Genomic DNA, 12,889 nt, shown 5'->3' with positions numbered 1-12,889 from the left:
GTTGAACCCAGACACATATTGGCAGATGTACTGCTTACCACAGACTGTGATGCTAACCAAACAACATTTCCTGGCAAAAAGGTATGTGATTTCAGCTATGGCCCTGACCAGGGTGTGGTCGCTTTTACCCCTAAAACGAACCGCATCACAGTTTGCTTGGAAGTGAACTGAGACCACCTCTCCGGCAAGGTCTCGGACCCAACCCAAAAGGTGCGCACTACAAACTTTTTTGGTTTGGTCCGGACCAAACAGGGCAGGTGTTAACACGCCCTAAGTCTCAGATGTGTGACATCATTTAAACTTCTTCTTAAATCTTAAAAATGTTACATTTTTAGATAATGAAAGTTTTCAGACAGTTAGTGTGGTATCACAGCAAGAGGATATTTTTTAAATGTAAGAATAATGTGATATCATTCATTATTACATTTGTCAGCATATTTTTAAAATAAAAAGTAGTATTGTACCAGTACAGTCACTCATATCGGAAGGGGCCCCAAAATGCCACTAAAATGGTGACATCAGTATCAACAAGTACTAACAAATAAAGCACCTATGCATTATGTATTCTTTGGGATTTCCTTTTCAACCTCCATAGAATAACAGAGGACAACGACTTATGTTGGCATGTAGAGTTAGGTGTCAAAACTTGGTCCAATTTTACGTACCAATTACAAAGTAACTTGATTTTCAAACGCCGTGGTATTGATACAGTATCGGCCGATATCCCACTCGTCTATCGGAATCGGTATCGCCAACATTGATTAAAAAAATATTTTGTACCATTTTGTATTTTTTTTTAATAGTTTTGTGTTATTTTTCAAACATTTGAACTTCTGTGATTCGAATAAGGCATTCAAGTCCATAGAAAATGAAAGAACCCCTTTCTAGTATAATTGATAGCAATTTAAATTTGTGTTGTAACTAAGGCAGGTAAATAAACACCTAGTTAAAACACTGATTATTCATTCACACATTAGATGAGAGTAACTGCTTCAATCAAGTAAACTGAGACAAGTGTGACTTAATACGGAGTAAAACCCAGGATCAGTTTGGAGTCCAGTAAGTTAGGCTAGGTTTATACTGCAGGTCTTAAACCAAGAAACCGATTTTTTCGTGTTTTCCGACTTGAGTGAGGTATTAACTTGATGGTCTGAACAGGACTAGTTGCATATAGGAGTGGACCATTTCAAATCAGATCAGGAGCACTTTTATATGTGGTTTAAATCCGATCTGGGCCACATTTTTCCAGAACGTCTCGACGGTTTGAACTGTCAAATCTCCGAAATCTGAATTCATGCAGCAATTACGTCAAATAAGAGCGAGAGCGACGGCGCGCTACGGCAGCGGTGCAGCTGTACGTTAGCGCCTAGCTTGCCTTGAACACGACTTTTGTGGAAGGATCGGGCTTGACAACAGCCATAAAAAAATAAAAATGGGTTGAGGATAAGCCTGAGAATGATCGGTTTTCTCTCTGCTCTATATGAGCAATATTTCAAGATAGCGTACACGGCCGATAGTTGGGGCAAACTGCCCATATGTGTGTGTGACATGCACGGACAGTGCGTACATGCTATTGATCCAGATAAACTTTGAATACAAACCTAAACGGGAATTATTTATGTCTGTTATTTGTGTCCTCTTTTTGGAAATCCCCTGGAATGACAGATGACAGCCAGCATGTGTAGTCATTTGTTTTGATGCTTCTGCGCACGCGGGTTCTTTTTGCTCAGCGCATGTCAGACTGCGAATTAGTGCGCATGCGTAATACTTGCATGGTCTCAATGGACAAAGGTAGTCTGAACGGGCATGCCAAAAAAACAGATATGACAAAAAATCGGATTTGTGCATTAAGACCTGCGGTATGAACCTAGCCTTAGAGGAGTGGACCAAACATGAGGGCTCACCTAGCAAGCTTGAGTCCTCTGCGGACAAGTACTTAGCCACACCTCCAACATAATTTACCAGTAACATGTCCTTTTGTCTTGCTGGTTAGATTAGTATTAAGCCTGAACAATATATCGTTTAAACATCGCCATCAAGGACGTGCGATAGTTTTGTTTTTGTTTTTTTAATTCACATACGCCCTGCTTTCTGCTCTGCGCAGAGCCTCACACGCTCTTTGAACCTCACAGTCACTGCAGCACTTGCTTATTAAAGTTAACGATGCTGGTATCTTTGATCTTGCCACAGAAGCGGACATCACAGCGCAGCAGCTGTCAATCATCGTTTAACTTGTAAAACAGTTTCTGCAAGGAAGCCGCTTTGGAATGAATGTGTGTGGGTGTGGAGACGTTTGAGACATATAAATTAAATGCCAGAAGTGATCATGAGGAGTTTGTAATTTCTACATGACCAACAAGAGTCACAGCTTAGGTAGATAAACAGAAATATTTAATAAAGCCAAGCATTTTTCGACTATAGTACTTTATTCTTGTTCAAAAATGATTTGGTTGGACAGTTATGTTTAAAACTGATCATAATATAACATAACATTTGAAGTGCTTAAAACCATTTATTAATATATATATATATATATATATATATATACATACACACACACAAAAAAAAAACAAGGGATCACTAGGTCATTGAGAGTCATCCAAAGTCTTTCCAAACAGCTATTCAAGTCATCTAGTGAAAATGTCTTTAAAAAAAAAAAAAAAAAAAAAAAAAAAAAAAATATATATATATATATATATATATATATATATATATATATTTTTTTTTTTTTTTTTTTTTTTAAATATTGCAATATAATATCGCAAACCCCCAAAAAATCGCAGCAATAGTTTTTTCCAATATCATTCAGGCCTCATTAGTATACAGCGGAACAGGGCTTTGTCATTTGAAAATGTTAATAAATCTTACAAGTCTTAGTAAATGCCTTAGTGCTGAGGAGTTAAACATAGTTTATTAAGTCTACGCTAGGAATAGACCAACTGGTTATATTGTGCGTGGATGAAACTGCTGTTACCTCAGAAACTGCCTTTTTTTAATGCTGTAAATGTGTATGTTTTTCACCCTTCAAAAAACACACATTTTCATTCAAAAGAAGTACATTGAAAATGTAAATGGATTGGATTGTGTGCCTAACTACATGATAAATCCCAATTAATGGAGGTAGGGCCACATGTGATTAATCGCTAATAAAACAAATGTATACATTACCCAACCCTAGTCTTAGCATAAAATAGTAAATTAAAAAAAAAACATTTCGTCGATTTCATGTACCGATATTCGATTCAAAATAAACCTAATCAAAAAGATAGCATGCCAACAATGTCTGCCTGATAAATTAGCCAAACTTGTTACAAAAAGGGAGAGGCAGAGTCAGTCAGGGACACAAGCTGTCCCCACCACCTTGCGGAGGCGGCATATGAAAATGTCTTATCGCTCGAAATCTGAGGAGAAGCGTAGATCACAAGAAGGATCAGACATGCGCTCAACGCAATCGCGTAACAGTGTGGGAAATAAAATGACATGAACATACAGAACTGAGGTCATACTTCTAATTTTTCCAAGCAGAAAAAAATTAAGTTTCTGTTCAAGCGTTAAACCGATGCCAGTATTGAACTTAATGACACAAGAAGTGCTAGCATGGAACTTAGGTGTTTTAGATGCGTAGGAGTTCACTCTGGACTAGGGCAGGGCGGTAAACCGAAAATTTACCGTCACCGAAATTCTTAACGATGACCGACGTAATTTTGACCATGTCGGTAAATTCGGTAAATTAATAAAACAAGAAAATATAGTCTTTTCATCCCGCTTTGATTCTGTGTTGTTCGTCTATGTTCATTCCCCTTTAAGAAAGCAGTCAATGGGCTTACGTAGGGAGTCACGTGATCATCAAGAAGCCAATCAAACAAAAGCCCGGTAAGCTAACGCTAGCAGCTAACGCTACAAGCAAAACGTGATGGAGTGTGGATTAAGGGAGGTTCACCAAACTTTCAACCGACATTTAGTAGACTCTTTGTGGCATCCAGACGGGCTTTCACCCGCTGTCCTCCCTTGTTCTCACGATTTCCGGAGATGGTGCTTTCAGTGCTTTCTACTGGTAGCCAGGCTAACGCTAGCTAGCGGCTAACGCTACAAATGAACGTGATGGAGTCGGATAGCAGCTCTAACTTTGTCGAAACGGCTGAACTTAATGAGTGGATTGGGCACGGACTGCATCTAGCAATTACTATGTGGCGTTATTTTGTATCTGTCTGTGTGTGATTCCTCTGATAGCTTACAATCCAATAGTACAATCCAACGGCGAAACTTATAATGACCGAGAAATGGCCCCAGCTATTTTTCTGTATGTGCTTATTTCTGTGTCATTATTGCTATCATAAAATCTTAAGCGTTTCATTTGAAGAAGATCAATATAGCTTTAATGTGTGTGTCTCTCTCTGTTTGTTTGGGGGTTCATTTGTGCGTGCATTTATTAAAAAATGCACTGGGGGGGACCCTGAAACCATAATGTAAACACTTGTATTTAATAATTATGTCACAGCAGCCATTAACAATAAGTTGTCTTTTTGAAGTGTACTGTTCAAGCTGCAAGTCATTTGTGTTACAATGACATGTTTGCACAGGCATATTGATTTTGATAGTGTACATACTTGAATTCTTATTGCTTACAATACATTTTTATAAACTTAATGTTTAGACTGCATGTACAATTGTTAAATACAGTATATGAAATTGAATGCTGGTAAATAAATCAACAAGAAACAGTTAATCTGTATTTCATGCATTGATTCAGATTTTCAAATTATATAACAGTACGCTTGGGCGAATTTATCGTCCTTTATCGTTATCGAGATAAATCTGCTCAATTTATCGTGATACATGTTTAAGGCCATATCGCCCAGCCCTACTCTGGACTGATAATGTAGTTTTCACACAATTTTGTGACGATAACTTGGCGCCGATTATTCATTATTTCAGCTGAAATGTTACAAAATATTAGCTCAGACATTTTTGCTTGCCATTTCCTGGAGTCCTACCTGAACAACCTCCTCCTCAGGATGTTCCCTAAACACCCCCATCATCAAAGCCCTTCAATTTGATTGAATGCATGTTTGTGAACGTTGCGAAACTTGGTGGGAACCACTGGGTAGCTCATGATACGATAACATTAGCTCACAATAAACTGATACAGCAATTATCGAGACGGTTCAGGAAATCAATATACGATTCAACTAATCAACAGAAACAAAAACTATTTTCATCCTTCTGCTGTGGACTTAGATGAGATAATCATTAGCTTAGTACTCATAGAACTATAATCCATCTGAACTGGGAGGGTGGCAGCAAATGAACATGAACATTGTTTTATTCAATGCCATCCGTTTCAATTCATATGGATTGGACGTCTATCACCATCTGTGGTAGCCAAGGAGTCAAGAACCTACACAGCATTAAAAATATATATATTGTAGAAAAGCTTACAATATGTTTTTGCACAAATACGGTCTAGCCAAGTCAATGGCAGCCAATGAGTTGACCTGGTCACTTGTCGAAAACTTTCTAGCAACCAGATGGTTAATTATTTGTTAACAGTGAAACACTTTAAAACGATATATTGATTCTCAGCAGGAGCATCTTGATAACCTATTGAGGTACAAAGTATTGGAATATATCACCATATGGATATAGTCAAACTCCTAGTTGGAACATATTACTGCAGCTTATAGTAGCAGTGCATAAAGTTTATACGAAATCTGTCACACGTGTCCATGTAACAGTACAAAACGGATCTATGGAGTCCCTGGTATATCAAATTTCAATCAAACATTTTTGTTTAAAATGGCATTTTCCCGAATTTTGAGCCAATTCCACAGATCATACTTAAATAAACCTGCTGATTGTCTTGATTTTGCTACACGGGTGTGCTTTTCTGAAGCTTTTAATCTACAAAAATAACTCATTCAGTTTTAGCAAAGACTAATTTAAATGGGAAGCCTTATGGGATGTATGACATAATCCTGTGATCCCCTTCATTCCCATAGGAATGCGGAAGATACCACCATGGGGACATTTCAGGGGGTAAACGTTTCCTTCTGGGAGAAAATAACATTATCTAGCACCTTTAAAGTTGTAGCGTGTAGTTAATTTTCCCCAAACATTTTACAGTTAAAACATAATGGGAAAATTAAAGTTTTGTTGCGTTTAGAGATAATATATAGCTTAATGACAAAAAAATTAAAGGCTTAATTAATGAACCTTTCCAGGAATAGACGCGGCGGCTCATTAGATTTACCTTATACAGGTCGCTGCGGTGAACAAAGTGTTCAAAGCGACGCGTAATGTATAATTTATCAGATTGCCATACGTAGAACTATCAACTTAAATAAAGAAATAATCGTCAACAACTAGTTGGGAGTACAGTCGGAGGTTAGTTTATCCAAGAGGGGAACAGGGCGAATGTTAGGAGCGGGAGCCACCACCCTAAATGAGTCACAACTACTGTGTCACGCGAAAGCATATTTGAATAAAAGTAAAGCGTTTTTTAAAAAACAACAATAATAATAGTTACCTTCTGCGCAGCGACTTAGGCTCTCTTTCTAGATAACAAGCCCCTGTTTGTGCTTCCTTTCAAGTGAGTTGTCTTTGCCTTCTTCACTGCAGCAGTCGCCGAATGCTAGACAACGAGGCAAGCAAGCCCTGCCCACCGAGCTGCTTCTGTTAGCCAACTGGTTCCGCTTTGATTTTAAAAATAACAAATATGGAGACATAAAATTGTGGTGTGTTTAATTTCACAGCAAACAATGTTTATCCCACAATATTTTAAGTATATATTTTCATTTCATTTCAAATACGGTGACCTAATTATTACAACTGCATTGATATTATTACAAAAAATGCATTTGTTTTGAAACCAAACTATTTTAGTTTCCGGTAAATAATGGTTCTTGGTGCTGGGTTGGTTGCTGCAAGGCAGCAGGAGTCATTCGCGTGCCTCCACTCACTGGTCGAGGATGACATCATCTGTAAAGTGGAAAAGGGTTACGAGTGCAACAGGAGGTGCTGCTTTTTCTTTTTTATACTAGGCGTGGAACACTGAAATTGAAACCATCGTATCCACCGTGGACCGGGTATTACGATAACGGCTTCTTATTATGATATAACATAACAATATGAATTGGACATACGAATACAAAATGTAAGTAACATAGCAGTAATTCCCAATTCAAGTTCTTTAGTTTTCAGAAATGAACCAATGATGCATTTATTTCCAACTTAGTTACATTTATTTTTAAACACAGTATAATGTTTGGGGAAAAAATATTAACTAGGCCAGTGTTTCCCAATCTTATTCGGCCAATTACAAACCGCAAGCCATAAAAACATAAATGCCGCAAAAAGATATGTTCATGATTTAATAACTTTAAAACCATAAATGTCGCTAAAAGATAACGTCCATCCCTCAGTTTACTCCCAAATTCACTTATTGTGAAATCCGGATTCTGTTGTTATGTACGGCAACAAGTGGATGTACAGGTTAATTGTACTTTCTGCCATCTAGTGGAAGAGTATTAAATTGTGTAGTTGTTTTTCTCTCCCAGTAGGCCCAGCAGCGGCCTTTTTTATTTTTTTGGTCTGATATGGCTCTTTTAACATTTTGGGTTGCTGACCCTTGACATAGGTGAATGTCACTTTTGGGTCATGAAGGCCATAATATAAACATTTGGTATTAACTTAAGCTCACATGACCCCAAATTTAATGTCAACATATGTGAAAGCCAGGTGTCAATTATAATGCCTTTTTTTTTTTCAAAATTATTTGATAAAAATTCTTCGATGATTGATTAAAGTTACACATTAATAAGTTGTTAATTAAAAATCAAATAATTAATACACTGAAAATACACTCTGGTTATCGCCCCCTATAGACCCCACTCACATGACGTCACAACCACGCCTCCACGCCATATTGTCCGTCAGCTTGTCGTGTTTACGCATTACCGCTAGAGGTGTGCAAAATTTCCGATTCTTAGATTAGTCGCGATTCCGCCGTGGAAGATTCGAGAACGATTCACAAACATCCAAATTCCGATTATTGAAATATGCCAAGTAAAGCGGAAGTACAACACACTCAGCGCACCGCGCGGTCTTCGGGACGGAAAGAGCGAGAGTAGCTAAACATCATGCTTCTCATTACCCAGCCCCTCAGGTAATGCCAATGCTCAACTCACGGCTCTAGCTCAACTCATGCCACGAGATAAAAAAACACAACAACATACGTGACTGCTGCCGACAGCTGCTACAAAGTACATCCACATAATGTTACGGTAAATATCATTTATATAGGACTAGATGCAATATAGATTCGGTAGCGTTAGCAGCACATCTACAGAAAGCTAGATGCGGCCGTTAGTAAAAGGCCGCCATCTTAAAGCAGTACACTTCCCTGCAAGGCTGTTGTAGCGAACCTTCCAAGCGAACCTAATTAACTTTTTATCTAAAATACTCCTAAATCGGTAAAATATTGACTTGAATCTATCTTTAAAATAGTTTTAAAACTTTCACATGTCGAAAGTAGACAAAAGGGAAATTATGGAATAACGGGAGCAATTTTAACAACTTTAACGGTTGATTCACAACATTAAATTAATTGAATGTAGTTTAAAACTGCTGATACAGAATGGGGACTGGAGTTTTTTAATTTACTGTTATTTTTGTATATTTGTTTACTGCTATATGCGAACTTGATACTGAAATAGTAGTTTGGTTTAGCCTGAGAGTATTTTTGAACAATTTTGGAACTAATGTACAAAACTTTAAAAAAAAAAAAAAAAAAAAAAAAAAGGAGGGGGGTGCATCAATAATCGTTTTATAATCGAATCGGAGCCTCTGAATCGTAATCGTAATCGAATCGTTAGGTACCCAAAGATTCCCAGCTCTAATTACCGCTACGTAAATTCCTCCTATTATGGCGTGTTTTTCTGCTCGTTAACATTAATAATCAAAATGGTGAAGGCGTGTGGTGGTTGGTTGCAGTAACAGAGAAGATAGACGGAGAGACTTGAAGTTCTACCTTATTCCGACAGACCTGGAGAGGAGAGCGAGATGGAATGCTGCAATTCGACGAGAAAACTTGGCACCAAACGATCACCATAGATTATGTAGTAGTCATTTTATATCTGATAAGATGCATTTAATATATATTTAGAGGGTTTTGGGCTGATAACCACAATTAAGATCATTGTGAGGCTTATCGCCGACAACATACAGTTTCAAATTCAAGATGTTTATTTCTTCCGCCATCATTATTTTTTGAATAATATTTAGCTGGTACCAAGTGAAAGAAGCTGGCCTCGTCTACGGATCATCTGTTAAACAGGGGTGTTCAAACTTTTTGCAAAGGGGGCCCGATTTGGTGTGGTAAAAATGTGTGGGGCTACCTTGGCTGATTTACGTAGAACAATATATTTAAACAAATTTTAGCAAGCCCTTCTGTGTGTCACATTTGCTTTCTTATTATTTTTTTAAATTCATAATTTCAACAATCTCGCCTTTGTGGCGTTCTCTTTCAACACCCGGGCTCTTGTGAAATACTGCTGCTGTGAAATTAAACTTGCTTCAAGTTGTTTTAATTTCTCGCTGCGTAACTTCCCTGTAATGTTGTCGTACATGTCAGCGTGTCTTATTTGGTAATATCGCGTCACATCGATCTCTTTGAAAACAGCGACTGTCTCTTTGCAAATGAGGCAGACACAGTTGTTGCGTATTTTATTGAAGAAATAGTCCAATATCCACCTATCCTTGAAGCGTCGGCCATCGCAGTCAACTTTTTTTTTTATTGATTGTCGCCATTTTAGAAAATTGGAAGTATAGGGTCACACGGGGTAATGTTGCTTAGAGTGCTGCTCTTAAAGTTTTTCAAAGTTTCGTGAGAATAGGCTGAGTTTCTGTGGACAAGATAGTTGTAGATATCAGGGTAGCAGATGTCAGGCAGAGACGGCGAAGACAGCGGGTCGAAAAATATCGATTTAGGCATCAAATATGGATTTGGCGAATGGATAGACTGAAGCTTTTCCACATAACGCCTTTTATGCAACGCATCCAATGAGTTTACAGCGTCTGAAAGCACCGGGGCTTCCATGAATTGCACTATAAATTGCACGACAAATTGAAACCATTGAGAATACGGATAAACAATGACGGACAATATGGTGGCCGGATACAGCGACACATCATTGTGTGACGTTGGTGAGTGGGGTCTATAACGATCAGGTTGTTTTTTGCTTGTTTTTTTTTTTTTGTTTTTTTTTTGGGGGGGGGGGGGGGGGGGGGTCATTTCTTATTTAACCAGTAGGGCTGGGTGCAAATGCTCATCTTTCAATGCTATTGACGATGCTAGACGTCCAATCCACTTGACTGGGAGGGTTGGCACCGATCATTTGAGTTAAATGAATATTCCCGACAGACAAATGCTAACATTGTGATTTATTTTTAAAGAGGAACATGACATCGTTCACATTTCTGTCGGTCTACAACCTTCCTAAACAAGCACTTATGGATAAGAAAGATAGAAATAAAACGGTATTGTACTCTTTAAAAATATATGGAGGATCTAAACAATGATGACAAAAAAGAGAGGTATACAGTAAGTCATATCCTCGCATGGTGTAATAATACAAACACTATCGGCATATTTTCATAAGGCATATGTGTGACTGTTATCACAGCTTACAATACCTAGACCTCAATACTCTCCGAAAACAAAGATTGCGATCCTTCATGCTTAACATTAGTACATTATTTGCTCTTTTTGACAAAAAAAAAGACATCATATGTGCAAACATTCTTCAAGTGCTGTTTTACCTCCATAACCAAAAAAGGAGAGTACAGACTGATGATTATGTGGAGCAGAAAAAAGTCTTGCTTCTATTTTTTCATAATATTTTCCTTCTATCCTGGTGCCACGAAGGCATCTCTTTGGTTTCCTCACATTCTTTACGCTACAGACAGGCTGTTTTTCACAAAAAGGAATCGCATTTGGGAGAGGTGTGAAGATGTATAGTCTATACTGAGTTTTTCAACTAGCTGCCCAGCCTTGAATGTAAACTGGAAGAACTACGAGCAACTGAGGAGGAGGACACCGCTGGACAATCTCCTGTTAGGAATCGGGAGGTGAAAATCTAGAGGTGGATGAAGATGATGCTCCAACCCGAGTCTTCTTGCGAGGGAGGGCCAGCTGGCCGGTCGGTCTGCTTTGTTTCTTAAGCCAGGAGATTTCTCATCTCATGTCTCTGCCTCATGTCCTGCCAGTGGGACGACGAACACAGTGATGTCGTCGCCCGAGCCCAGCCTTTCGTTGGGGAGCCGCCAGCCGCGCTCTTTCAGAACTCCTCGGGAGCGCATCAGTAGGTCTTGTGCAGCTAAAGTGTACCTGGAGAAAACAACAATTTGAGACTCTTTGAAAACACATAGATGCAACAACTTATGGTGATTACCTCATGGGGTCCGAGGGGTCGCAACATTCCAGATAGGAAGTGACAGCGTCCGCCACATCCTTGTCTGTAGTTACATCCCACAGCCCGTCTGAGCCCATGATGAGGACGTCGTCTGGACCGTGTTTGTGGTCGTCAAAGTCATAGACCTGCACCTGTCAAAATAAGATATTCATTCATTCATCTTCTGAACTGCTTATCTTCACGAGGGTCGGGGCGGTGCTGAAGCCTTTCCCAGCTAACAACGGGCAGGAGGCAGGGTACACCCTAAACTGGTTTCCAGCCTCAAAATAAGACACAGGTAGTCCCCGGGTTACGAACGAGTTCCTTTCCTATGCTGGCGACGTAACCTGAATTTCCGTGTAAATTGGAAGTAACCCTTTAAGTACCCCTAAATTCCTCCTAAATCTCAAAATAATCCAAAAACATGTATTATACATTATATTAACAAAATAAAGTAAAAAATAAGATTCTGTGATGTACGTTGTGATAAGTATCGTTATATTCAATGACTACGGCCTTTACTCACAAGTGAGTCGCCTTGCTGAGAGAAAAGGGCGCTGTAGAAAGAGTAGGGAGGAGCGAGACAGGGGAATATCATGCCCGCTCAAGTCGACAGCGTCGGCTCTCTCAACGTGAGCCCGCCGTCCTAACTCAAAAAACCGGATCGGGACTCGCAAGAGGAGTTGGCGCCAGAGGAGAAGCAGCAGAAAAGAGGCTGAAAAGAAATGCAGGGGATCCTGTCATGAAGAACGGCAACAGGAACTTAGTACTGCTTACGAAACTAAAAAAAAAAAAAAACAAACCAAACGACTGGAGACTAAACAACGGACGAGACTCCGGCGTCGTAAAGTCGAAATCACGTCGTAACCCGGGGACTACCTGTGTATATATACAGAACTTGAAATTTCAAGTCATTGGATTTCACTTGAATTTCCAAGTTGTGATGGAAAATTCCCAAAACCAATTTGATGGTTAAAACTTAAAATTTTAGGCAAACTGGATTCCAGTTTAAGTAAATATATAACAAATTGCTCCAAATGGGGGTCAAACCCAGGCCGCCACAGTGGCAGCAAAGTGCGCAGACAACTGAGCTAAACATCCTGGCTGACTGGCCAGTTGCCAGCGATCTCTTTTGAAGACATAAGGAAGGAGTCTAAGACTACAGTAAGTCCACACAATTCATAATTTCAAATTCAATTTACCCAGAAAGTTAAAGGGAACCTCGGACTTAAAGACTTGTAGGCTCCAATAAGCTATAATTGTTCTATTTTACTAAAATATGTTATTAGAAACACATAGAATAATGCCATTGATTTAAAAATCTATAATATTTAGTGCGTGTTTTGACCTCAAAGGGGGCCATGTTTTATGCGCGCAATGGATGCTCGGGGTGATGACGTAGTTTGTCACTGTAACTAGACGAATACTACCGGTGTTCT

The 12,889-nt window shown here is 39.0% G+C and overlaps 2 protein-coding genes across 3 annotated transcripts in view; both read right to left on the bottom strand.

Annotated features, from left to right (window-relative positions):
- Nucleotides 1–6,667, bottom strand: part of rhoca (ras homolog family member Ca) — a 28,307-nt gene extending 21,640 nt beyond the window's left edge. The window contains exon 1 of one of the 2 annotated variants that reach the window (XM_057846918.1): nucleotides 6,527–6,667. The gene's annotated coding sequence lies outside the window, so the exon portion shown is untranslated. The remainder of the gene's footprint in view (nucleotides 1–6,526) is intronic. The other variant, XM_057846917.1, reaches the window with a different exon arrangement.
- A 3,736-nt stretch (nucleotides 6,668–10,403) lies between these two features.
- ppm1j (protein phosphatase, Mg2+/Mn2+ dependent, 1J) overlaps nucleotides 10,404–12,889 on the bottom strand; it is a 32,075-nt gene continuing 29,589 nt past the window's right edge. Inside the window, exons 10-11 of the mRNA XM_057846960.1 lie at nucleotides 11,451–11,602; nucleotides 10,404–11,386 (exon numbers count right to left, since the gene is read on the bottom strand). Coding sequence (XP_057702943.1) covers nucleotides 11,239–11,386; nucleotides 11,451–11,602 — 300 coding nt within the window. The 3' untranslated portion in view covers nucleotides 10,404–11,238. The remainder of the gene's footprint in view (nucleotides 11,387–11,450; nucleotides 11,603–12,889) is intronic.

Source organism: Corythoichthys intestinalis, chromosome 9 (genome assembly GCF_030265065.1).
Source record: "Corythoichthys intestinalis isolate RoL2023-P3 chromosome 9, ASM3026506v1, whole genome shotgun sequence".
Lineage (NCBI taxonomy): Eukaryota > Metazoa > Chordata > Actinopteri > Syngnathiformes > Syngnathidae > Corythoichthys > Corythoichthys intestinalis.
This window is presented reverse-complemented; position numbering and strand designations above follow the sequence as displayed.